The 27,997-nt window shown below is 32.2% G+C and overlaps 1 protein-coding gene across 5 annotated transcripts; it reads right to left on the bottom strand.

Annotated features, from left to right (window-relative positions):
* Positions 1 to 46: 46 nt before the first annotated feature.
* Positions 47 to 27,800, bottom strand: LOC148602741 (E3 ubiquitin-protein ligase ZSWIM2-like). 5 transcript variants are annotated; one of them, XM_088552113.1, is made up of 15 exons: positions 25,325 to 25,443; positions 23,751 to 23,901; positions 23,042 to 23,159; positions 20,814 to 21,045; positions 20,038 to 20,277; positions 19,142 to 19,226; positions 18,496 to 18,623; positions 17,832 to 18,000; positions 16,416 to 16,540; positions 15,339 to 15,581; positions 14,202 to 14,338; positions 13,596 to 13,739; positions 7,173 to 7,282; positions 5,971 to 5,997; positions 47 to 4,539 (listed from the first exon to the last, which is right to left on the bottom strand). In XM_088552113.1, exons 2-15 carry the CDS (start codon positions 23,898 to 23,900, stop codon positions 4,339 to 4,341), a joined length of 2,109 nt encoding a protein of 702 aa, XP_088408239.1. In that variant the 5' UTR covers position 23,901; positions 25,325 to 25,443; the 3' UTR covers positions 47 to 4,338. The 5 variants fall into 5 exon arrangements, with proteins under 5 accessions (XP_088408239.1, XP_088408236.1, XP_088408235.1 ...); XM_088552110.1 differs by lacking the exon at positions 25,325 to 25,443 and adding an exon at positions 27,679 to 27,800 and having other exon boundaries at positions 13,596 to 14,338; XM_088552109.1 differs by having other exon boundaries at positions 13,596 to 14,338.
* Positions 27,801 to 27,997: the final 197 nt, after the last annotated feature.

Raw genomic sequence — 27,997 nt, 5'->3', positions numbered from 1 at the left:
AGTTATCTATAATCTCTCACATACTAGAGTAGAAAAAGAAACAACCAACAATTTAAGCATTTATTCGCAAGAGATAATCGTGAAACAAATGATATAAAAATAAACAATTATTGTAAAAATAAATTATTCCACACAAATTATGCTTCTACAATGAAAAACTACTAATACTTAATGAATAATACTGTGCAGAAAGATTATCACAGATCAATAAAAAATGACAACAAATTACCAAAAATTGGACAGAGATCATGTATGTATATATATATCCCCAGATTCCGCACTTTAAAGTGGAAACAAGCCATAACACCTGACACATCATAATCAACCTTGATCTTATTTTATGGTCAAGAGCATTAGATGCAAGTATAGCTCAGCAATTTAATTATGGACAAATCATCAGGTGATTTATAGACCCAAAACACATCAGAATCAATATATATCCCTGCTCATTTAGGGGGAAATGGAGGGGGGGTTAGAATAAAACAAAAAAAACAAAAATTGTGGTTACATCTTACAGCAACAAAGACAGAGCAGAGATACTACTATATAGATTGAATTTCTTTTTCTCTGTGACCATGAAAAGTTCAACAAAGGTCATTCTATATGACAAAACCTAATGTGTTCTGATCCTGTCTTTCATTTTAGATAATTTGCTCTGGGGTCAGTTGTTAAAAAGATTGGCTTGTGAATTTAATCTTAACAAAACAAGGTCAACAAGACAAGTTTGACAACAACATCATGAAAAAAAAATCACAAAATACTGAACCTGCACCATGAAAATCGGTAAGTTTCAAAATTGTCACTCAAGTGGTCGATCTAATGGGAGACAGGAGGGAGTTCTGAGGTTGGAATTCTCCATTTGAATGAAAATTTGTTGATTTTAAGGCCAAGTAAATTTAAATAGATTCTCATCCATCCTGGACAGGTGGGAGGCTTTAATTTTTAATTTTTTTATTTCTTACCAGATATTTGCTAGCATAATCTTAGCTATTTTGAAGTATAGATATTTTCTAAATCCATAGCCACTTCAGTTTCAGAAAAGAAACATTGTTTTTGTCACCAAGAAATAAAAGATTTGTGTGCGATAGTATCTCAATACTAGAAATTGAAGCGAAAAAAAAATTCCTGATTTTGAAATATTTTTTTAGGGCATAAGGGGATGACAGTCTACTAATTAATTCTATTTGCCCTTAGCCAAATGACTGCCAGGAACACCTTTTAATGAATCTCTGGATCTTACCCTCCCACAGGCCTAATAAATTTCTTGATATCCCAGCATTCAATATCTTTTTTCCATATTTGATGAGTCAAACAGCCATTGCCTGGAGAGCAGCTGTTTTTTCTCCAATTCTCCTTTCTTAGTTGAACAAATAATTTTGATTTTGATCTTCATTGAAATTAAGTATTTTAGCAACCATTATATATCATTTAAAGTATAAAAAAAGAAGACCATAACCCACACTATACCCACTCCTAAAATCATAACAATAATAAGCTTCAAAAATTTACATAAAAAAAGGTTCAAAGCCAGAAATGACCAGGTTGTTGTAAACAGGAAGTAGAAGTGTGTCAGACTTGAAATTGCATCCTACAATATGAGTCCCCATACTAAAGTTGCGTGTCAAGTATCTAGTGGCTGTGATTTATAGTTGCTGATAGAAATGTTACAAAAATATTCTTCCCACCTGCGTGCTTTATCAACCAACATTCCTCATTCTAAAAGACAATTTGCAAAAGTGCAACTTGGCCAATAAAAAAAGGATATATTCAATATTGGACAGACACTGCTTATAGCACTGTTTTTACCATCAATTATTTTATCAGCATTTTCAACTAAAAATCCAGAGAGTTCTGAAAGCTCACATTGGAGAAGGGCTGTTTTTACGTAAAGTGCAATGACATGCTAAATCTGATAATTTGACTGACAAGTTCCTTATATAATTATATACAATTGTATATGTATTACAAACAAACAAAATTATTAAAAAAATGTTATCAGCAGCAAAAATTTTACTGGTAGACAAACAAATTTACCAGTTCACAATACTTAAATGTTGACACAACTTATACAAGGCCAAAATAAAAAATATCCTAGGTTCCCATCCCAGTTTTTTCACCCTCCCCAAACAATTTTATTCTGATTTTTTTCCAAATATAGGTCATTTTCTATCAAATTGACAGCATTTTTCACTTAAACTGATAAAAAAAAAAATTTAAAAATTTTGAAAATTGTTGAATGAGAATTTAGGAATTTTTTCATGATGCCTTTATTTTTAATATCAATTACTCTTATACAATCTTGATAAAAACTAGCTAGTGTTTGGAGTTAGTGCTGAAATGGCTGTTTGAGCACTCTTGGTATGTATCTATATATTGTTACAATGGACTTATCTTTAAAAGCAAATTTCAAGCATCTTTAATCAATCAATGTTTACTGTAATATCTATAAATGCACTAAACTGAATGAGCGCAAAATGAAATTTTGTGAATTGTCAGTGGCAGATTGGGGGGGGGGGGTGCAGGGGGCCCAGGTTCCCCTCAGAAAAAAAATTGTTGAAAAATTGTGTGTGTTAAATTATGAAAAACACTCACTTCGTGATCTTCAATGGTGATCCTGTTGAGAAATTTTTTTTTTGGCCCCCCCCCCTTTTACCCAAAACTCTGGATCTGCCACTGATTGTTATACATTGTGCTACACACTTCAAAAATAACAGTTGTTGTACAATAAGTCAATTCATTGACCCTATGCAACACATAACTGAACTGACAATATTTAAAATGGTTTTGTATTGGAAATGACCTTAATGATTTTCTAAACATTATAGATACTTGAAAAAAAATTCAACAGAGTTAGTTAAGGAGGTAGACCTAGGGTAAGTGACACAACTCTTACAAATGATTAGAATGTTCGTATTTACCATTTTACATCAAACTTATGTAAGCATCAAAGTAACTAGAACTAATTTCATTCTGCCTCAAAGGAAAGCTTGAAAGGCTTTAGTGAAATTAAATATGATACAAACATTTCACTGATTTCAAGAGTTATTTCCATTATCCTAGGTCTATCTCCTTAATGTTTGAATATTACAGTTTCTTGCCATTACATTTTCATTACAACTCAATGCAGTTAAAAAACATAATCTACAGTCAGTGATCAGATGTAAATGTCTTTTCCTATTCTAAGCAAATTCATCTTTACAGTTGAAGGAGAAATAGTTGAAATTCTATATCTTTATTTATCAATATTTTTTTTACTGAATAACCCAAAGTGTTTTTAATTTAACTACAAATCAAAAATCATTTCATCACCTTTCTTAATCATATTCAAATAAATTTCATTTCATTACCTTTCTTTTCATTTTAATGGAACATGGCTATTCAGAAACTTAGGATCATGAAAAACAAATAAGTTCTTCTATTCATCTTCAAACTATTGAAAAAAAAAAAATGAGAAATTGACTTCAAAGAAAGTTCTTGAAAAAAGATAAAATCATAAAAAGTAATCAAAAAATGGAAAGGATATATAATTTTGACCACTGAGTCAGTGACAGTGACACTATGTAATAAGATAGAGTCTTTATAAGAATCATGCAAGTTCTGAAATATGTGATACACTCAAAAAAAGGCTACACATTTTTGTTGTAAAATTGTTTTGTGGTTCTTTATGATAAAATGTATAATCATTCATTCCAATCTGTCTGTTCTTATGAGATAATTCACATTGAAAATCCAATAGATTCTGTTGTGTACAGCATCATTTGCAGAGTAATCTCCCCTAATTAAGAATTCCTCAGTACATTCCTTATAATTTATATTTCCTTTGAACAAGGGCTATATGAAAACCTACATTCTAATTTCTGTTCACTTTAAAAATTTCAACAAAGTACCAAAAATAAAAATATGTAGGCTTTTCAACCATAAATAATATTTTGCATGATTCTTGGTTGGAGTACTCCTTAAACTGTCACAATAAATGGCATAAATTATACTTATTTTCAAGAAAAAAATGGAATGGTTACAGTTAAGTATAGCTCTGTCTAAAACCACAGAGACGGTTTGATATTTAATCCTATGTAGCTTCGACGTATTTAAATTTGGCATCAAATTTCCCATATTTTTCAAAGAGACTTGAATTAAAATAGAACTGAAATATCATTTAAAGTCAACTTCTATTTTGAATTGACTTGTAAGTGTACTAAACAGAAGACCTCAAACAAACATTGCATAGTTATTTCCCAACAGAATCTTTTTGCTTTGAACCTCATATAAATATGTCAATGAGCAGACGACCATTGCTCTGGTTTTATTATTACCAACACGTATCTCATTTTTAAGATTCTATATCATGTCTCTTAGTGTGATGTTAGGAAGTGCACTCCCATCTAAACTGAACTCATTGCTTCGTACTCTTCTGACAGGCTGCTGACGACGCCGAGTTCCTCCTCCCAGAGCTCGGCGGGCGGGCCGTGGTGGTAAGGTGACCATGTGGTTCACTGCTGGCTGCTCTCTGGGATCGTTGCCCAGGTACAAATCCAAAAGCTGAAATAAAAAAAATAAATTGAGTGATTAGCTGCTTATTTTTATAAATGTTTCATTTTGCTACAGTAATTATTTAAAAAAAAAATTAACACATTAAGCTGACCAATGTGCGATTCTTACAAAACACAATATCATGAACCAGGGTAACTACTTGAAAAATATACATAACATGTATATGTGATGACATAATTCTTTCTAATTGTATCATTTGTTAAAATACAATACAATTAAATTCATTTCCTACTAAAATCACTCAAAACTTTATTTATTCAAAAGTAGATTTCTCTAAATATAAATTAATAAAAACTACATTATAAATAGTTTTAGTAGTAAATAAAATATTAGAAGTGAATAGTGATTTTTTTTCCATGAGTTGTATGTTAGCAGTAAACCTTAAATGAGTAATGAAGTTGCATGCAAAAGCAACCATCTAGAACCAAATGCCCTAATATGAATACCTGAAAAACATGTAGAATATTTAAATCCTGTAAATACAACTTAAATATTAATAGGATAATTAAATGGAAAGAGTGAATAACCAAAATATGATCAGGAATGCCAATGAGTGCCTAGATTTAACAAGTGTGCGGAACTTGTTCTGCACACAAGTAAAATCTTAATACGTTCTTGGCACGAGTGATCATATTTTGGTTATTCACTTTAACCAGTTGATTATCCTATTTATTATATAGATTTTCTTTATTATTCATTGCTATTTTCAACATAAATTTAAAATTTTGTGAATGGATTGATATTTGTGTTGTTACGTTTTAGGCAAGAGAAAGTGCAAGACTGAAATTACTGAATTTATTTCACAGTGTGAATTATCTAAAATTTTTACACTGGGAACATTCAGTAAATCACTGCTATCTATATAATAATAAAAATTCATCTACAGGTTGTCTAAAAAAACTTTTCACTTTTTAAAGTATTGAAAATATGTTAATTAGAAAAAAACACTGAATCAAAATATTTCACTCCTCTCTATGACAAAATTAAGATTTTAACAAGCTCACTATTACAGTTTCATATTGAAATTTTAAACTTAACAATTTGAAGTGGGGAAATACATATAACTTAGACCACTCCTACCTGAAAGAGATTCTATGACTATTTTACTGCTACATGCATAGGGCTTGAACGAAAAAAAAATCGCTTAAATTTTGATTTTTACAAATTATAAGTCTGGAGGGTCGAGTGGGAATTTAGGTTCTTAAATAAAAAATTCCCTGAAAAAATAAATATGACAATAGCAAAACATTTCAGAAATTTGAGCATAAAAATATCCTGAAAAAACATGTAATGAAAGCTAAAATACTAAAGCATGAAGTACAGATTAGCCACAACAGGAAGTAAAGTGCATGAGTTAGAGAGATGGTGCAGTGACATGTATAAGCATGCTGATATCATCATTGTTTTATATACAGGTACCTCATCCTTCTTAGAAGTCTGGAGTTCCTGAAATAGTAGCATGCTAATGTTAATATCCCTTTTTAATGACCTGGTATAGAAGTGGGGGCATTAGGTTATGGATATGGCCTTAAAATACAACGTTGTTGTAATTACATAAAAATTGTTCAAAAGATATGTGAAATATATAAATGCTAGGAAAATTACTGTTTTGTGGCTTTATTTCATTGTAATGGTTACACAATGGTGCCTCATTTATTTATTATTTAAGAACTGCCAAAAATTGTAAATTTTGTTACAAAATCACATGTTTACATCTAGAAAACTGTCCACACCCAAGTTTCACATACTGGTAGGCTAAATTAGGTTATAATAAATGTATTCACTAAAATGGAACTTGTTTCTTGGGTGTCGAAACAATTTCTTTGACAGAAATGAAACAGGAAAGTGACCAAAAAAATACAAGATGATATTTGGGTAAACTAAGCAATTCTTTAGTCCCTTCAATGCAAGAATTTTAGTCCCTTTAATGCAAGAATTTATAGAAATCCTTCGGTTTTCTAAAATGTTATATATTCAATACTCCAAATTTACAGTTAACACTTTTCAAACTTGATGATTAATTTTTAGTTGAATTTTAGGCCAATTTCGGCAAGATATTTTTATGCCCTGCCCCTTCTTCATGTTCTTTGAAATCCTTCAAATAAAGATTTGAAACTAGTGATCAAAATACCATCAAGAAATTACTTTTCTTTACCATGCCTACTTTTTAATAGAATATTTTGAAAATTGAGAATTTTTTCAAACTTCACTGCCCTAAATGATTATGAGTTATGCATTTGATCTAAGCTACATGTATTTCCTAAGGTGTGAATGTTGGTATATATCTTAAAACTCAGATGGCTCTGAAGAAAATAGTATTCCAGCTAATGTGAAAATCAGTTCAGGCTTTGAAAAAACTGGGTTGAATTTTAAAAAAGAAAAAAAAAACTTAATTTATAAAAGATGTGAACCTATGCAAGCTGTATGTCAAAAATCATTAACATTGACTAAAATTTTAAACAAAAAAGTGCTTAAAACTAAAACAAATACTTGTGTAAAAATAAAAGCGCATGTAGTATATGGTTTAACCTTTTTACCAACAAATAAAACCATAATATCATAAACTGGTACATGTAACTGCATGTTAAAGCTAAAATAGTACCTTCTCTGATGGTACTAACCTGAAGTCTGTCAGAAAGTGTCTCACTATGAACTGGTTCACTGTTAACCACATTGTGGGCACCAGTCAATGATGCCTCACTCTCAGCTTGTGACCATCGACCATTATCCCCTGAAAGGAAGAGAGGGTGTAAAGTGAGGGAGGGTGGTGTTAAGAAGGGGGATACATAGAAGTTGTCATAAAGAAATTCATATATTTATGAATATAACTTATGTCTTGATGTTAAAACATTAATATTTGTTCATTTGCAAGTTATATATAGCTTATATAAAATATTTTGAGCAGGGGTGGACCCAGACACTTTAAAAAGGAGGGGTGCCAGCTGGGGTTTCTCAGAAAATGGGGGGAGGTTTAAGGACATTATTGACTATTTTTTCTCAATTTTACAAATGAAAATGAAAAATTGCCCAGTAAAAAGGAGCCCCCAACCCCAATCTGCCACTGCTTGAGGGATATGTGATACTCATGCATCCAAAACTTCAATATTAAATTCCAACTTTTCACAGGTGCAATAATGACTGGTGTTGATTCCTAATTAACTAGTTAACACAGAATGCAAAAAGAATTCATTGTTCTTAAAGTCTTAAAATTAAAATGAACAATGAAAATCCTGGTGTTCTCTGACCATATTTGAATTCATCAGTGATAATTTAGACCCCACTTTGATCTTAATTGACCTATGACCTTTGACTTTGCAAATCTGTAGAGTTTAGGGTATTTTTTTGTTTTTGGTACCTACCAAGATTGATGAGATCCATATGCTAATCTTAATTCAAGTTTCTAGTAAAAAAACATTCTGATCTGTATTATTTTAAAATATTGTTGCAAATACCCTCCCCCACCAAAAAAAATTAAAAATGAAAATTAAATAAAATTGGCTCAATATATGCAATGGATGAAAAGGTCCATACAATGTATTAAAGAATGTTAACCATTAATTTGAGCAGAGCATAAAATCATAACCAAAAATATGTGTCCATGGAGGAAATAATGGCTGAAATTGATTATTAGACTTTTGAAAGGGTTTTAAGATACATGCATTAAAATACTAATTATTTGGAATAGGGTTGATTGTTAACACTATTTCTAACTATCAGCGCATAAAATTTTCACCTGTTAAAAAACAATAGAAATGAAACTTAAACTTTTATATCCTATTTCATCAATGAGTTGGCCATTTGGTGACTAATAAAGATTAGAATTTAAATCTATTTGCATTGTTTATATGTATGATTAGAACTAAGAGAAATCTAGAATTTAAATTTCAAGTACTCTTATTGTTAATATACTGGATAAATATTATGATTTGTTTGGTAGCTATGACTGGGAATTCAGTTTGAGCTGATACCATGTTTCAGATACATATATAATTACTCAATTTTGAAAATTCTACCAGACATCACACGATATATTTTGAAGAAGGTAATTAGTATGTCCGTGGAAGATTAAGGGGATTCTGGAGATAATTTTGTTAATTTTGTGCGAAGCTTTGGTAAAAATTGCACATTAATGGAACATTAAGTCATACCTTGCCATATAATGGTGAAAAAAGGAGGGTGGCAAAATCAAATGGCCTAGCTCAAAAATTACATTTTGGATTTTGCTGAAAATTTTACTGAACCTGTATTTTATTGTACTTAACAACTGTGCAAAGTTTAAAAAAAAACAATTCATTAACCCTCCTCAGGTAATCATCTTAAATCTGTTGGGAGCCGGCCAGACGGATGGACATCAGATCTGTTTGTATTACTTGATGACAATCTGTATTTTTCACAGTATTCTATGGAAATGATCCGTAAAATCCTGGTTACATATAATACCTTGACACTTCATGTGGTGGGGTATTAAATTAGCAAAAAACAGCCTGAAACCATACCTTTTCAAAATCTATGGATCTACCCCTGTAGGTTACATTCAATCCCTTTTCATGTCATATATTAAGTGGATAAGGGTGAAAGTAATTCTTGTTACCCATAGTTTTTATTCCCTGAGTAATAAATTTTAATATTTCACCAGTGAAATCATGCTATATTTTCTATCTCAAGACTTTTTCTTTCTAAACCCTCATACCACTCCTGTGACATTAACTTTATTTGACGTCACTGATGCCTTAAATGACATTGGACGATCAAATTTTAAAATTTATTTGAAAATAACAATATACTCTTGAGAAAATCAATAAACAAAATATGATTACTCATGCCAAGACAGTATGTTTGGACATTCGACCTGTGCATGAAAAAAGTTATGCATGCTTGTTAAATTTGAGCATATTCTAATCACTCATAATTTCATTTCAGCTATAAACAATCATCTAGGATATGAGAAACAAGTTTTAGACTCATTTACGCCAAAAGGTGTCAAGTCTCAATATTTCATTAAAAAAAATCCAACTTATATGCCTGTGTAGAAAGACGAGATTTAATCATATTGGCATATTTCTCCCATATTATTTAAATTTTAGCTTAAAACTGTAATAAACTGCATCAATTCCTTTCAAAACAAATTGCTCTACAACCTGGTAAGGAAACATTGCATACCACCATTCAGTTGAGGGGATGTGTCACAAGAAATTGGATTGAAATTCGATTAAGATTTGTTATAGTTGAAACAAAACCTCATCAAATACTCCACTTCGAGAAAATTTTGAGGGAGAGCTCCCACTTGAGAATTTTCTAAGGTTATCACCTATGTTTACAACTACTCCATCTTCCCCAAAATGTCTGATATCTCATCTAAAAGCATCACAGAATTATTGCACTTAGTTCCTATTTTTTATATATTTCATAGGCCTATCCAGAGGACCCAGGGCCCATTGCCATGTCATGTATAAAAAGTTTCATTCTATAGTGAAAATTGAAAATAACAGGAGTACCCCCCTTAATAGGCCGCTCAGCCCCCCTACCCCTTTTGCCAAAAGTACGAAACATTTGAATAATTCCAAAGTCTATTAAATAGTTTTTGTAGCAATTAATACAATTCTGAGTTGTGGTGTGACGGACTGCAAAACAAAGTTAAAATTGATACCCAAATAGCAAAAAAACATGAAAAAGTAAGAAGTAAATGAAAACATGTCCAGACAAACAAAACAATACCAAATAGATTTATTTATCTCCATGGAACATTGATAATGCACTATTTAAATACAATTATGGTTATCAAATTGCATACTCTAGATTTAAAGTTAATCTAGGTGTATGAAAGAATATATTGTAACAGTTTAATTAGCAAGTAATATACTCTTTGTTTTATTTTCCAACACATTTAAACCTCATAATACAACATAAGCATGGATAAGTTTTCTTAATAGAAAAATAAGTGGCTTCTAAAATATATTAATTTTATAGACTGGGACAACTATTTTTAATTTTACCATTATTTCATTTAGTTTGAAGAACATATACCACAATCTAAATTTTAAATGTATGAAAATAAAACTAATTGCTGAAATGCAACATTTAAGTTTCCAATACTGTGAAGGTACTTCTATTTGTGGGTACCAATTTTTGTGGTTTAGGAAAAACTTATCATTGGATTCTCAAATTCATAGATAACTCTATCAAACAAACAAAAGGAATTTCTTTTTTGTTAGGAACCAAATTTTGTGGTTAACTGAACCCACGAAAACAACAAAAATTGGTACCCAATGAACAATCGTACTTTCATGTATAAATCATTAACTTGAAAATAGTAAAAAAAAACGTTAAGTGAGCAATTTAAGAGTAATGCCCAGGATGCAAAAATCTCCAGTCTATAACACATGGATAACAATATACTAGAAAAGCATACAATACCTTACCAACATAATTATGTGGAGTATTGAAATGCAAAGAATAAATTAAATGATTGATTGATTGTTGGGGTTTAACGCCCGAGCAGCAATATTTCAGCTATATTCAGGCGATGAACATGAAATGGATGATAAAATGAACATGAATGATGATGAAATGAAACAAGGGATGGGACACAAGGACAATAGGGTCGACAAATATTGGTTGCCACTACAAAAAGGGAGGGGTGGTTAAGGTCGGGTAATTTAGCCTCCTGTGGCGGAGTGCAAAGATTCCTACTCCTATCGAATACCACAGCAGGGTTCTTTAACGTGCGAGGAACGTGACATCTTTCCCAACACGGTGCACCACTATGGTTTGCGGTCAGGTTTTCCGTATTATAGCCTGACAACCCCAGAATGTAACATGCCAGGGGTACCCAATTGAAACACCTGGGGCACACACCCCAGTTGTTTTGTGGGCAGAGCGCCTAGCCCTGGCTAGGTTTCTGAGCACTATTTAGTCACCTTTTACGACAAGCTTAGCGCTGCTGCAGGCCTATTCTTTTAACAACCGGACCTGCATGGGAAGAAAGATTTCAAAGCATAGCTAATGGAGGATAGCAGCAGATGCCAATTCTAAAAGTACAAACATGAATTCAACATCATAGACTGATAGAGGAGCACTCGCACTCCCTTTAAAGAACCTGTCACAGGATCAGAAGGAGGCTTTGTTTAAAATATTTGCATAGAAGACAAAAAACAGCTTTTAGATATAGCATCTATAGACTGAAAAAGCATCGTTGATTGGTGGGATTTTCTACACCATGAATCAACTTTACTATAGGCAGTGTCTGAATTTTATAAGAACTAGTCCTTAATTCTATATTATCTGTAGTTATTAAAAGTTCACATGCTGATTACATTTACGAAATGTATTGATCAATATATTATAGGCCACCATGACAGCTGTCAATGCTATTGTTTGCTTTAAATTTCCTCGGGAATAAGGCTGTTACCCTAAGGAAAGTTTCCCAATTTGTCCCAAAATTTGGAGAAAAAAGATAAATCATTTCCCAATAAATTATTGGCAGTCAAAGTGCTGGATATGGTGTTTTTGCTCAAAATTACACAGTTTAATTGTTAACAACTTATCATTTTCTTATTATCCTTGATGAGATTAATGATTTTACCAACAAATTCCAGGTTTTGTTCTGTTATTCAAAACTTGCCAATTAAATAACAAATGCATATTTTCCGAATTAAAAAAGAAAATGTGGAAGTTTTGAAATTTTCATGAACATCACAGGCTGTTAAAAAATCAACTAATTGTAGAAAGAAGATTTAGACACAACACACAAAAGTAGATAAGGATAGAACAACGATAAGCCAAGTTATAATTAGTACACTGCGGAAGGACTATTGTTTGAGAGATACCATTTTTTGTAGTTTTCAAAGATTATTCAATCCATGAATCCAAATTCAAAACAAAATATTAATTCGAAAATTAAGTACTTCTCTGTCTAAAAATCAGGCAAAATGTATATAAGGTGTGGCACTTGAAGGAAAAAAATACCTGATAACCACCAGAAATAACCATCAAAGTGTTTGCAAAATTTGCCTTTTTAAGATATTGATAGGTCAAATTAAGTTGAAATGCACTACAGAAAAATGGCAGGAAAATTTTCCAGCACTCTTTCCCTATAGAAGTAGTAAAAAAATATCAATGTCACAGATGCTTAAGGATAAACTTAAATAGCTTTTTGGTTGTTTTCTAGATTTATTGAATATATTTTCAGCGAAAATAACTAAATTCAGGAAAATGATGTGCTACCCATTGCCGGATTCTTACACAGAATGGTACTTAATTTGTCTAATGAATCCATAACTTTTAAGAATTCACAAAATAATGAAATTTTGAAAAACTACAAAATTGACACCCACAAATAAAAGTTCCTTCACAATATTAAACTTAAAAAATAAATAAAACATGCATGTTTGGCCTCCAATTAAAATTTGAACAGTAACAATTTCTGTATAATTTACAATTGTATTAGTTGGAAATATCTTTGTACAAAAATATATCACATCATAAAACTTAAAATTTTAGAAAGATTTTCAGCCAATCAAAGTTACACGATTCAGAGACAATAAAACACAAATGAAAATATAGATTTGGAATCAACACAATGATCAAGTTGAATTAGTTAAAATGGTTTTAGCAAAGACTGGAATAAACTGACATGGTCTAAAACAAAGAAATCTTTGAAATAGTGAAACAGTGTTGACCAAACCCCTTAAACAGGTAAGGAACATAACTCTCAAAATATGATATGTTTGTAGCATATTCAATTTTACCAAAGCCTATCAAGCTTTCATTTGAAACAGAATGAACTTAGTACAAGTTACTTTGCATATGATGCTTACATGAAATTGATGTAAAAAAGCTGAATACATACGTTCTAACAATTTGTAACATTTACAAATTCTTCTGTTGTTATGTTTGAGTGAGACATGTACACAGGTAATTCTGGGAAAAAAATTGAGTTTTCACTATACATACATTTAACTCTAGCAATATTGAAGGTCAAACACAGCATGTTTCATTCAAGTTACAGTGGACAATTTATCAGTTCAAAATAACACTTAACCTACCTGGTCTTCTGGTTCTAGAATTCCTCCTAACTATTTGTGATTGAGCTGAAACATTTCTTCCCTCTTCAGTAGGTTCAGACCCAGCACTGTTCCGAGGGGTAATCCTTAATGCTGCCAAGCTTCTCTGTGACTGTGATCTTGAATCTGGAGTTGATCGTATAGATGTTAATTCTACAGAATTGGTCCGAATTGGAACATCATTATCAAGAGGTAACTGAAGTCTTGGCAGTTTTTGAAAAAATTGCTTATTTTGGAGATCATTATAAACTCCTTTCTTAGAATGCGCATCAGCGTCATTATCAATTCCCGGCACATTTTCTAAATCTGACTCAAGTAATGTCGGTAAATCCCTACCAAAAGGTGAACGCATTTCATTACAACTTTTCGTCATAGAATTACGACTCCTAGATGGTGTCGATTGAGAACTCCTATTTGAATCTGGGCGATTTGCCTCATCACTTAACAAAGACAAATGACCATATATGGAAGTGTGTTTTGTATTTTTATGCCCAATGGGCAGTTCACTAATAGTTTCAATTGATGGAGCATTTTCAGTCCCTGACCGGGCTGTTAATCCACCGTTTTCAGACTCAGAATTCTGCTGACCTGAATAATTCGATCCTGGCTGGCTGCCAAAACTGGATTTATGACTAAGCATCTGCCTCTGAGATTGAGTACGACTGAGCAAGCGATTGCCGGGTAGGTGAGTACTTGATGTTGCCTCTGTTTCATTATCATTTGTTCTGCAACAAAGATGACCTTGTCGAGGTTTTTTTTTTTTTTTTAAATGTTTATATCTTTGTGCAGGTGCAGATTCATATTTGTGCAGAGTCAGTGCATTAAATATTATTTAACAAATTTGGTTCGCATTTAAAATTTTCTGTTTACAACTTTTAAGGAAGACATCTGCTGATTCAATGTTATTTGTAAACTCAGAGAGTGTTCTTTAAAAAAAAAAAACTGGACATATGCATGACAAGAATTATTAAACAAAAATTTCAATTTCTGTTTACATAACAAATGAAACAACTGACTTTGCTATTGACAAATGTAAGATAACTAATAACTGCAAAAAATAATTTTCAAACAATAAAACATGTATCTGTTTTTTACAGCTGCTGAAATTAATAAATGAGAAAGTTGATATGACATAATCCAGGAGTCAATTTCACTAGAAGTTGTAAGTGTAAAGTAATGTTGCAGAAATGACATTTTGACATAATTACTTCAAGTCCCTTTTAAACTTACAACTTACAGAGAAATTAACACACTCCAAACAACTGTTATGTTTACAGTACTTTAAATCCACTGATAACAAAAACTTGTTCTAGCCTGCATGTTACAGAAATCAATAACCTGGCAACCCGAGTAATGTTTTTGTTCCACAAGTTTCTCTTCAATATAACCCCAAGATCACTAGTGACACCTTCTGTCTTTTGATTGGCTGAGCAGATATGATGTTATTTAATATATTTTTATACGTTTAAATATTTCTTTCAAAATTACTTGTATTAACATTTTATACAAATGCACAATAATTAAGTTAAATTTAAATAATTTCGTAAGCATCAATTTACTCATATATTGTGCATATCCTTTGCTGGTGACCTGAGTCTGTATTTTAGCAATCCTAGGGTCGCTTATAATATTGACCAGGGAACCAGACTACAGAAATCAACACCTTGTACTCTGTATTTGACATGTATATACATGTATCAGATATTACTATACACATTAACCTACCTAGGGCCAACAGATACACCATCTAAAGTAAAATTAGCCCTCATGGGATTGTGAACATCCGCTGAATTACTACCATCAGAGAGACGCTGAGATTTGACTGGCCTACGTGGACCTTTTGAGCTCTCAACTCTCTGTTCAGTAGTCCTATCCTGACGTACGATACCAACCCCAGGGAGAATCAGAGACAAGTCCTCCTGTTGGTTCGAAGCACCACCTTCTCCATTAACTCTGCCTTTCTGTGCTCTACAAATTGGATAAAATAGGCATGTGTCCACTGAGGCTAACACGTTCTAATGATATACACAGTAAATGTATTATAATGGATATACACAGTAAATGTATTATAATGGATATACACAGTAAATGTATTATAATGGAATAGATAATTTATCATATTTTATGTATTTGGACCAGACTGTTGATGTAAGGTTTAAAATTATACAGAATTTTGGATTATATGCCAATATACTAATAATCTGAAATTAATTCAAACCAAAAAATTTGCAGTTTGTTTTTAATTTAGCAGCTTTTACAAAGAGATGTATCATTTTATAAAAAATATGACCCGATACATGTCTGGACCTAAGTCACCATCATATAATTGTCAGCACATAGATTTCTACATTTTATGCTCAAACACTAAGCAAGGTAATGAACTAAAGATAGATTAAACATTTACCTGTACATATGATAACATACACTGCCAATAAATGGCTAATATTGGTAGGACTTCATATTACAAAACTTGTTATTAAATTTTCCATAATAAAAGGTGCACATCTTCAATATGTAAATACACACTGTGCAAAGGAAGAATAATACTGGTTCAATACTTTATTTTGATGTACAGATTACACAAAGTAGGCACCTCCTAAGAGTGAAATACTGACAGTACGACAGAAGGGACGAACGGGTGGACAGACTCGAACAGCTAATATCTTTTGTACAGCATACCAAAATTTGCAATATCCATATAAGATTGGAATTTTGGTATTTTTCATTGGTATAATATATATTTTGGGTATTTTGTCCATATCAATAGAGAGAAAAGATGACCGCATTACTATAAACATGTACCTCTCTCTGCTCCTCTTCTCCTCTTGTTCAACTTGAGCAGTGACTGGATCCCAGACTACCTGTCCATCAGCTGGACATGTAGCATGGGAATGAAGTAACCAATTATCTATACAGTCTTTATGGAACTGCAAGGATATAAGGAAAATAAAAATAATCTATATTGTGAAGTATCTCAAATGAAATGTCAATAAGAATAATGAATGAGTGAACGAAAGCCATGTTTAAAAGGTAAAAAAGGAACTAAATAAAAAAAAATATGAATAAAACGTAAATTTAAACCTACTATATTTATCAATTTATATTTATTTATTTACTACATATCTTATTTGTATTTAGTTCCCTTTTTACATTTTAAATGTGGCTACCGTTCACACATTTATTATTCTTATAAGAAATACAGACTTATTGTGTGAAAGAAATAATAACATGTTTCATGAAAAGAATAACAGAAAGTTTCAAAAAGTAACATGGGGCAATGACATAAAGATGTCTCAAATTGAGAATTTCCTCACATCCATCTTCCACTCAAATTTTGACCAATCAGACGAATTCAAATTTCACTAAATGAAGATATGAAAAAAAATTAGGAATTTGGGAAAAGAACTTTAGCAGCCTCCAATAAAACAGCTCTTCAGCATTAAAGAAATTGCAGGGGGTTAGAGTACGATTTGAGATGTTGAATGACACCCTCTTATTCCTTCTCTGTCATACGTTTTGTTGGTACATTTATCAAATTATATATACATAGATTTGTTTAATCTGACTTATCCCTTAAATAAATCAATTTGCCTGTCACTAAGTTTTTAATTTTTTCGTTCGAAGGAACAATAATTATTAGATCTAAACCTTTCCATCTTATTTTCATGCTTTTTCATGAAGAAACTTAACCCTACACTTACTATAAATAAAGAAATACATATTAAGTCACTCATTCTTTAATCATTTATAGTGTGCATACACCGAGGGAGTTTCCTCCCAAATACAAATGTAGCCTAAATGAATCTTAACTTAACAGTTTGATATTTTTTTTGAAACAAACACATTAAAAGACTCAATTTTAAATAATGTTGAATATAACCCAGGAGACAATCACACAATCACATCCTCATTTCTATGTATTGTATCCTTAAAATCACAGATCTATTTATCCTACTTGATGACAATCCATATTTTTTACGGTAAACTATGGAAATGATCCGAAAAATCCTGAACTTTAAGAAGAAATTTTTAACAAAGGTACTATAGAGATATTCATTATCCATAGAGTGTAATTTGCAGTAAAAATCTGTAGAAAATACGGAAAATCCATATAAGCAAACACCTCTGGAATCAGAATAACAAGTAAATGTTGAACTACATGATCAACTTTTGTATCTATCTTACGAAAGTAGAATGACGCAATGACAAATAATTTACCTTGTGTTTACACCTAGGGAGTTTCCTGACAAACTGTCCTATCTCATAACATCTAAGACAGATCCTACACTGCATCCCAGGTTGTAACAGGTTACTGTGTTCTCTCACTTTCTCCAAAGGGAAGGAATTTATCACATCTTCAGGAATGTCACTACCAACTTTGTTGTTGCTAAAATCAAAGAAAATATTCGGCTTTTCAACTATTTTAAAGACTGTTGTCACTCTATTCTATTAAGTACCATGTGCTTGGTTGAGATTGATTGATTGATTCTTGGGGTTTAACACCCAAGCACCAATATTTAAGCTATATTCAGGTGATGCAGTGACTACCAATTATAGAGTCTTTGTTGCGACTTGGCTGGGGATTGAACCCATGACCCCCAACACTCAAGACGAGCATGCTACCCTGAGAGACTGAGGTGATTGGAGAACCAAGGAATATTTTAGTTGGCCTGAAAATTTAACTTTAGCAAGTGTAAATTTTCAGTACTTGTTATATTCAGCTAGTGGAAAAATTTCTGAAATTCAATCCCTGAGCTACTAAGTTTAAGTCCAGATTTAAACATCAAGATAATAAAAGAACTTCTGAAGATGTCTGGTTAAGAAAGCTTTGATTCCAGACAGGGATCATTTTACACAGGTAGATAGATTTCTGTGTACTTACTTGTCTAACTGCATCAATAATTCAAAATCGGCTTCAGTGATATCCCTATTAACTAGATTGTCAGCTACGGCTTGTGGCAACATGGCACCATAGGTCCTCTGTGCTGGTCTCCATCTCTGGTTTCTTTTCTGCAAGATAAAAATATAGATATAGTAGTCAGTCTTTTTGAATATTTTTGGTTTCAGTGGGGGAGCTCCACATGAAGTTCTACTTTCAAACAATAAAATTCGATGTTTCAAAAATGCAAAATCTTTACTATAAACTGAAGCTTTCACTTGCCAATAAGAAAGTCACATACAGGAATCAGATTTCCATGACCAAAATTTCACTTTTCTCAAGTAATATGAAGAGGGGAATTTAATAATAAGTTCTAAGAAACTTGATCTTTGCCAGTAGGTTTTACACAACATATTTTTTTCCGACAAGAGGCAAGATACTGGTCATTTATATTACATGTACATAGTCAGTAACCTGTAGATGATTCTACCAAATATTGTTTGTGTAATTTTTTTGTTATATCATGTATATATTGCATCACAATGCTATTTTCTGTTGACATCATTGTGAAATCAAATACTGGTCCTGGCAATTAAAATTTCAATTAGACAATATTAAGCAAAAATCAGTAAAATGACTGTATACATACATGTCTATAGTCAAAGGGATGGTTTGTATGTATCTGTGTATTGAAACAAGACTGGCAGAGGTTATAGTCAGTACATATACTGCATCTGTAACACAGAGTAATTGTCATTTATATAAAATTATTTCAATAAAAATATTTATTTACAAATAAATATAGGCAGTCCATTTTAAACACTTTCCTTTTCCATCATCTTTTCTTAAACAATAATGAAGAATTCATCATTGTGATCTAGAAAAAAATATATATAGGTGGTTAAAATAAGTAATACAATGTACATGTTACAAATTTTGGTACGAGCATATACCATTTTACTCTTTTCTAAATTATTACCAGTAATTTCATGTTTCTGAGCACATGAACTTTAAATCAATATTAATGTTATGTTAGGCCAACTTTTGCATCATGGTCCATCCATTTCAAAAGGACACTATGACCTAAATTTGATTGTAAGAAAAATACTGATTTTCAGGACATTAAGTTTGAGATCATATAACCCAGTCTTGTACTTTGTACTTTTGAAACTTTTCACAAAAAGTACATTTTCCTCAAGTTTTTTTTTCTAACTTATACAAATTTTTGAATGTTGAGAATCAAAAGCAGGACTTAAAATTCAAAAACTGTTATAATAATATTAGATTTAAATGTACCCTAATATACCAATTACCCAAATTGATGGAATTATAATGACAGAAAAACCACTGGGTCTTACTGAAACAAAAATGCCAAATGAAGACGAAGATCCAGAAGTTTAGATGAAAAGCACTGGGGACCTGGATATTTTTGCTTGTTTTTGTCTAAATTTTCCATGCAATAAACAAAAATTTCCAATAAAAGAAGGAGTTCCAACTCCCAGATCTTTGCCAGGGTCTGCCACTAAATTGGAATTTTAAAATTACCTGTAACATTTTCCTTCAATTGGGCTAACACGGCAGCTCTGACAGGACATACCAAGATGACGATCCATTCTTCCACCAGGCTGAACACCCATAGCGTTACGACTTTCTTGTTTTAATAGTTCTATAGGGCCAAAATCTTCACGACAAAATGGACACTTTATAACAGTATCACCAGTTGATTTTTGATGTTCTGCATAAACTTTCATGCATTTTATATGTATACTGTTTCCACAACCAAATCTGAAACAAAATATAAAATCTTATATCATTTAACAAAAACAAGAAAATACTAATAAGGGTCCCAGTTTAAGGTTCAAAATCAACCTATTCAGTACACTCGATCACAAAGCTAGCAGTGAAAAAAAATTAAGTAGCCCTGCACTGCATGGAATCATTATTGAGGAATCTGAAGATGAAGTAATACTCCTGATAATTTACCAGCTCTACTAGAGCAACTGACGATGAAGCTTTCACTAGCTCTCCCCGTAATTCACAAGCCTTTGAGTAACAGACAAGTGTTTGCAGGGGATCAAATTTGCTTTCATCATGTTCAAGAGTGAAAGGTTGTGGACTTTCTTGCATCCTTAAAGAAGGGTTCACACGAAGAAAGCAAAAGGTCATTAATAAGAGTAAGTTTAAAGTATGGTAGGTCCATGACCTAGGTAAATGAAATAGTCCTCCATCAGAAAGTGGGGATCCTCAGACCAGTGCTTAAGTTAGAACCCAAGCCATGCACTTCAATCTTATCTGTTTTACACTTAAAGGTAGGCACATACTTGCAAAAAGTTACAGGTATATGTTTATTTAGTAATTCATCTTGACATATTGGGCAGCAATCATCTTCTGTGATGTCTTTCTGGCGAATTGTTGGTCTACTGTCAGTGGTGGCAGAAGTGGCGGGACCTGATGTTGCCCATCTCCTGGCTGGTGGTTTTGGAGGCTGTTTGTTGGCCTGCCCATGAAGGACTTCATTTAATTCTCTATCTACTAGCCCTAACTGCCATGATACTGAAAGATGAAGAACAATATTTGAACATTAACATCTAGATTTTTTCATGGTTATCTAACCTCTGCTAATCTTGCGGCAGACATTGTGATGTGAAAAAAATAATCATTGTAAGGTTTGTCCCTAAATATTTTGAGTAACTACTTCACATGCATATTACAAGATTACAAACATTATATTAAGTGAAAATATAATCACCCATTTTTACAACAAAAATGTAAAATTTTCAAGTGAAAAAAAAAACATTTATAGAGAATTTTTAAAGTTTTAACTTTAACAGTTATATGAAATTGTTGAGTTTAAAAATACACTTAAATTATAAATGACTTTGCAAACTAAAAAGAACATTGAAAAATTGAAACTCAGAATTATACGATTACGTACATATACTGAATTGGAAAAGGAAGAAAGAGAAAATATATATTGTCATGAAAAAGGCAAAATGGCCTTCTAACTTAAACATTAATTTGTGAAATTCAAACTGTTGGTCTCCACATTCATTTTACTAAAACATTCACAAGACATTTTACAAAGCCGACAAAAATGAGAAATTAACAAAATTGTAAGGAATTAAGGTTAACAAGATGCTCCAATGAGCCTGAATTGCTCACCTGGCAGAATTTTGCCGTTCAAAGGTAATAAATTTAACAAGAAGTAGTCCAACAATTTTGACTCAAGAAATATTTGGTAGGACATATCATAATGATCATTTCAACAATTAAAAGTTTCTTTTAATCTATCATAGTTTTCAAGATATTGACTGAAAACTGTAAAAAAGAAAGTCATTTTTCCCCTTTCAAGGGCAATAACTCTTACAAGGAGTCATCTGACAACTTTTATCCCTGAAGACTTCTGTAGTCCTAATAATAAGGATCATATCAGCTTTTAGCAATTTGGCTTAACCTTACCGTTTTGGAAATATACATGTATGCGAAAAACTACTGTCTGACCCCTATGTTCTATTTTAAGTGATGATGGCTATATTTTTTAATGGATCAAAAATCCCCATAACAGTTCTATGCAGGATATCCCATGGAACATTCATAACAAGTTTGGTTTCAATTGGTTAAGTAGTATCATAGGAGACGGTTTTTGAAAAGAAATAACATTAAAAATAGCAAAAATCGTTGAAAAAGGGCAATAACTCCATGGCTTCACAGATTAAAACCAAAATTTGACCAGTTATAGACCTCATCATGCTGAACACTTTCACACTGTCAGAATTTAGCTAAACCTACTGGTTTGGGAGATATATGCAAAAATCTGCTGTATGACCTCTATGTTCTAATTTTAGTAATGGCAGCCATGTTTTTCAACGAATCAAAATCCCCACATCAGTTCTATGCAGGATACCCCAAGAAATATTTATACCAAGTTTGGTTCTATTCAGTCAAGTAGTTTCAGAGAAGAAGAGTTTTGTATAATTGTTAATGACAACAACGGACGACGACGAACGCCAAGTGATGGAAATAAGGTATGTAAGTCTCATTGTAGTTTCATTTTCTTTACCGGAATTTACGACGTAGAACATATTGAAAACCGAAGACCGATCTGCATTTTATTGTTTACTTCTGGGTACTCGAAACGCTGTTTAATAATGCAAAATCTTCTATTTTATATTTTTTCTTAATGACTTTATCATATAGAAATAGATATTTGTCATTTTTTATCTGTACTTTTTAAACAAAAAGATGTTTTGCTCTCAACACTGAACTAAACGCTTCCTAAATGACAAGTCTCCATGCTTTTGAATGTAGACTATGACCCATTCTCGTGAAATCACGGGGTCACATGACGAGACTTACATACCCTATGGCTCACATGGCCTTTGGCCAGGTGAGCTAAAATGGGAACGAATATCAATGTTCAGATTTCAAAAAAGAAAAAAACAGAATTCTGTATTTAAGTGGAATAAAATCATGTATGAACCAAGAAAATTAGAATATTTTCAAAATAAGGTTTGACATCTGATTTAATTCAATTCTTTCATTATCTTACTTGGATTATTCTGTGTAACTCTAAATTTCTTTAAAATAAGCCAGCATAAATGTCTACATAAATCTCGGTCTTTCTGAAATTGTGAGCAAGTGCACTTGTGGGGGTCTCCAAGATAAGCCTGAAAATGAAAAAAAAATTACTATGTGTTAACAAGTGCTACTTGCTTCAGAATTTGAATAAAGGAGTAAGGACAATAAAAGTGTTTCTAAGACAAAATCCAACTTGTATTTTCATGAAATTTTCTTTAAAAGGTTAAAAAACACAAAAATTAGGAGATTATTGAAACAAATAATTTGCAATGTACATTGTACATGTAGACTGTTATCGGGATTTTCACAACGAACAAAAGTGTTGTCTGCAGTTGCAGCAATGAATATTTGTAACATTATGTTTGCTTTATTCATTTTATCCCATTGAACTGTGAAATAAAGGTTTATTGCCCCTGCTTTTTTATATACAAATGTAGCACTTTAATGTATTTCTGGGTTTTTTTTATTGATTTTCTGAGTTACTGCAGAGCTGTACGAATATTGTCCAAATCAATATTTTAGTTCAATTTCAGTTGATATCTACAAGATTGTACTGCATTTGTGAGTTATTTGAGACCTATCTCATTATAAGGCCAATGTAGGTGTGTCAAATGTTTGTTGTGATCAGTAGAAACAACTAGAATGCATCTACTATGTTCATAAAAAAAGACAAGACATACTTTTACTGGTTTGGTTTCTCCTTCTTCTTTCAATAGAAATCCAGTAGGACCTGTCTCTCTTAGAATGTAAATTGTGGCATTGAGTGCCTGGCATTGTCGCCAAAATACCAGTTCATTACAGGTCTTCCTCCATGCAACACTTCTAGACATTCTGTGGAAAAGAAGAGAAACTTTGCATTTTGTATTACGAACTAAATTTCAAAATACAGTTTTGTATAAAGGAGTCTTTGTTGTTTGATTTTCATTCATATTCTACTCATTCTATTCCTTCTGATTAGAATATAAATACTTGATTCAGACTAATACATTTTCGAAGGAAACATGCTAGTCGCTTTACATAAACTTTAACATAGGAAACAAATATTATCTATATACACATACACTGATTGATTGTACAAGTCCAACAAGTTTCTAGCCAAAAGCTTACTCTGTATTCTGTCTTGTACATTAATTTTATTTCGTTTTGTAAAGAAAGAGAACTCTAACCAAAATACTGTTGAAAGGAAGAATACAGTCCTTATCTTTGGGCAATGTCTAATATGACAAGGATGACTATTTTGCCCAAATCCCCCAGTGGTGTGTTGTGTCTTTAGTGATGATAACTTCATGCACATTAATAGTGAATCACTCATGGGCTTGTGTCATTGGGAGCAATGGGGTAAATTGTAACCCTGTTGGGAGAGTATCAGACACAGGGTTAGGTTATCATAACTAAGTGAGTCCTGATCACATCCATTAGATGCATTATTTCGACTCATTCCCAGTCATCACTCTACAAATATCTCTTAAATGCTACAATGTACATGAACATGAGACTACTGATACTGATATTAAGGCCTGGAGATCAAAACAGTGACATCTTGCTTTGGAAATGAGCTTGCTACCACCAAATGTGGTAAATATTCTTCTCCTTTAAAGTTTTCTAGATGAATGATCACTGATATACAAATGTAACAGTTCCATAAAAACAAATCCAAAAATCACTGTGTATCATTTTCTCCACTACTTTCACAGTGAAGGTAAAGGTATATTTTGTTCAAAGTTGGTGAATTCACATACATGTAGAATTCAATAATTAACATAAGGTCAGTAGAGATTTTTTTCCAACAGCGAAATTAATGACTATTTGGCTATGTGAGCACCTTGCATGGTCACCAGGCTAGTTGGGGAGGAAACCCCAAATTTCCAGGCTGGAAAATGAGTGAAATCCCTGAGCTAGGGTAGGTGCCTGAAAACCTGGACACATGTGGTACTCTAAGCCACAGCAGTCACCTATTAATTATGTCCAGCGCCATAGCCTAGGCATAACCACTTGGCTGACCTGCCCCACCCTCCCTGGAAAATGGAAAAAAGATTTAACTTTTTCTCAATATACACTACTTTTAACTTCACCTCTAATGCTCTCACACCACATCACATGACTATGCAGAAGGCATTACATCACGAAAAGGGTATAAAAAATTTCATTCAACTTCAATGTTCAAGGAAACCCCACGGCACATGTATATCTCATACAGAACTGTCATGGACACAGACATTTGTCAACCTCACATTTTTCAAATACTGTTCCTTACTTTAAATGTAATTAGTTAGCTTATATCGTAAATGGTCTTAAAATAGTTTTCCCGAAAACACATTTTTGTTCTTTCGTCGCCATGTTGTTTACAGCCTCGATTTCAAATTACCAAGAAGAAAATAGTACGTTTCAGAGTGTTCACCTGTATCAATGCATGGACATTGCATCATACGAATCAATATGTTTATGCTCATGGGATCAACAACTTATTTTTCAGATATATAAATTGTGTAACCATGGAACAGATATACTTTTTCTACAATAATATCCTTAGACGTAGTATTCATGGACACTCTGGTATTTAACTGTATTATTTCTTTATATTCAAAACTTTATTTAAATTATGACTGTTAATTGAATTTTACAACATATACCTAAAAGCAATCATTTGTGCATTCATTAATGCCTATGATTGAACTTGATAACTACAGAATTAAGTGGTATTCTATGCAGGCCACCCCCGTCATTTTACCGTTAAGCAAGAAATCACAATTTAACCAGCATCTCGATAAAGACTTTTAAGTTGCCAATTACAAGTTATAATTCATTTTTAACCTTAAAATTCTGTCATTTCTTGTAACAGTTCGGTGCATGCATGTTTCCTATATGAAAACTAATTCATTATAAGGCTTGAAATAATAGAAGACATAATGCATATATTTGTATTGCCGCCCTTAAAGTGTAAGTCTCTGTAAGAATCAGGCAATGGGTGAAACATGGTATAAAAAAAACGCACCATTTTGAAAGAGTAATCAAGGGAACCAAGTTTATAGCGGTGATCAAAAGAATGTAATCCAGGGACAAAGTTCAGACATGGAAAATAGACATACAAAACAAAGAACATAAAGTAACTAAAATCATACATACAAAGTAACAAAAGTAAATGAGCAACTCGAACTCCACTAAAAACTGGGAGCATGGACCAGGTGCACCGGTAGGGTAAGCGTCCTCTGCTTTTCTAGAAACACCCGCCGAGTTGCTCATAAAAAGTCAAGTCCGGGGTAGATAAACGAGGAAAGGAAAACTATGACCCGTTGAATAAATCAGTTTTCATGGTGCTGATGGATACACCATAACGATCCACGAGTTCATGATGACGACCATAAAACTTCTGTAGTGATGACTTCAATCTTGTAGCAACATAACCCTGTTCCAGAAGCCTATTTGTTAGAGTTCTAGCGCGCTACAAAAAGTCTGCGTAGTTTCGGCAAGCTCTGGCATAACGTATGAGTTGTGATATGAACACTCCATACGCAGGAGCCGAAGGGATGTTGCCACAGATGAAAGGAAAGTTGACAATTCTGAATGAAAAGTCATCACGTTTGTCGTAAAGTTTGGTCAATAGTTGTAAATTGACTATTTGCACCATCAGGGCAAAAGACAAGATTTCCGATATCACTTTGGTAATTTGAATTACATTTTTATTGAAATGCACTGAAAAACTTAAACTTGACTCACACAAAAATTACATATACTACATGTATAAGCGTATATCATATCAAACCAACACACACACCACAAAAAATAGGGAGGTATGGAAGGTAATTTAACAATTTTCATGTATCAAAAACGAAAAAGTGTACACAGCTAACTTTTAATAAAATTGATACCAACACTTAAGAAACGTGTATTTGCAGTGTTAGTCACTTGTAATAGAAGCCACGGCAAATTTCCCCTTATCTGAATGTCCCCTCCCCCCAGAAACAATAATATTTTCTGCTTAATAATCGTTAGCATTCCACTTTTTTTTCACCCTTTATGATTTCTCTTAATTTTGCAGTTTTCTTGGTTTTACTATTAAGCATGGCATTTTTTTTATTTACCAATGTATACTATATCAAATATATAAAGATACCGACTATTTTTATGATGAAAGGAGGGGGGCTGGGATTATTTTGATTAAAAAAAACCCATATTATATATATGGAAGGCTACTGATATAATGTAATTAATCCGAAAATATTGTTGTTTCGGGAGGGGAAGGTGCGTGGGGGAAACGGGAAGCAAAGCATTTCATGACCCCGTGGATGTACATCTTGTACAATGTACTGACTAATTTACTGCTAGAGTTGATATTCTTTAAGAATGAAAAAGAAGTTGTAAAACTGAAACTCCATTTCATTATATAGATAAAAAAATAACAACTACAACAACAAAACAAATAGCATAAATACAAAGCATATAAACAATAAAATGAACATATCTGATATCTCGTCCTATTTTAAAATACCCACTTAATACAAAACCAAAAGGAAGTATTAAACAATATGATAACCCCGAAATTTTAAATCATCTTCCTCCGTTCTAAAAAATCTAAATTCATGTATGAAAATATTAACTATTAATACATACTGTTTATTAGCATAACGTCCATTAATAATTAGTTCAGCTTTGTTACTCCATTAATAACAAATTTGCTGTGTAGCTACAAAGACATGTTTTGTTTATTCATTATTTATGTATTGGTTACCAATTCTATGAGGTATCAATTTCATTTTTCATTTTTAAAAGTACTCCGAGCATTTCATTGTTTTCTATATTTTTAACGTATGATTAAATTGAGACAAAAGCCTAGTAAGGACTGAATGCAATGTGAGAATCGCCAAATGAATTTCATGTCATATAATTAAAAGTAAAGTCTTGAAGATGTTCTAATATGTTCTAATATGTC

This window comes from Perna viridis, chromosome 11 (genome assembly GCF_037379345.1).
Source record: "Perna viridis isolate PV_CMFRI_1.1 ecotype Kerala chromosome 11, ASM3737934v1, whole genome shotgun sequence".
NCBI classification, from domain to species: domain Eukaryota; kingdom Metazoa; phylum Mollusca; class Bivalvia; order Mytilida; family Mytilidae; genus Perna; species Perna viridis.
Note: the sequence above shows the minus strand (reverse complement) of the source record. Positions and strands in the feature narration are given on the sequence as shown.

Excerpts from the sequence above, each read along its gene's own strand:
- LOC148602741 (XM_088552110.1), bottom strand. The coding sequence starts at position 23,900 with ATGTCTAGAAGTGTTGCATGGAGGAAGACCTGTAATGAACTGGTATTT. Across the intron at positions 23,160-23,750 it reads GAGAAACCAAACCAGTAAAA|GCTTATCTTGGAGACCCCCA; the intron begins GTATGTCTTGTC and ends TTTCATTTTCAG. Across the intron at positions 15,582-16,415 it reads GAGAAGAGGAGCAGAGAGAG|AGCACAGAAAGGCAGAGTTA; the intron begins GTACATGTTTAT and ends TCCAATTTGTAG.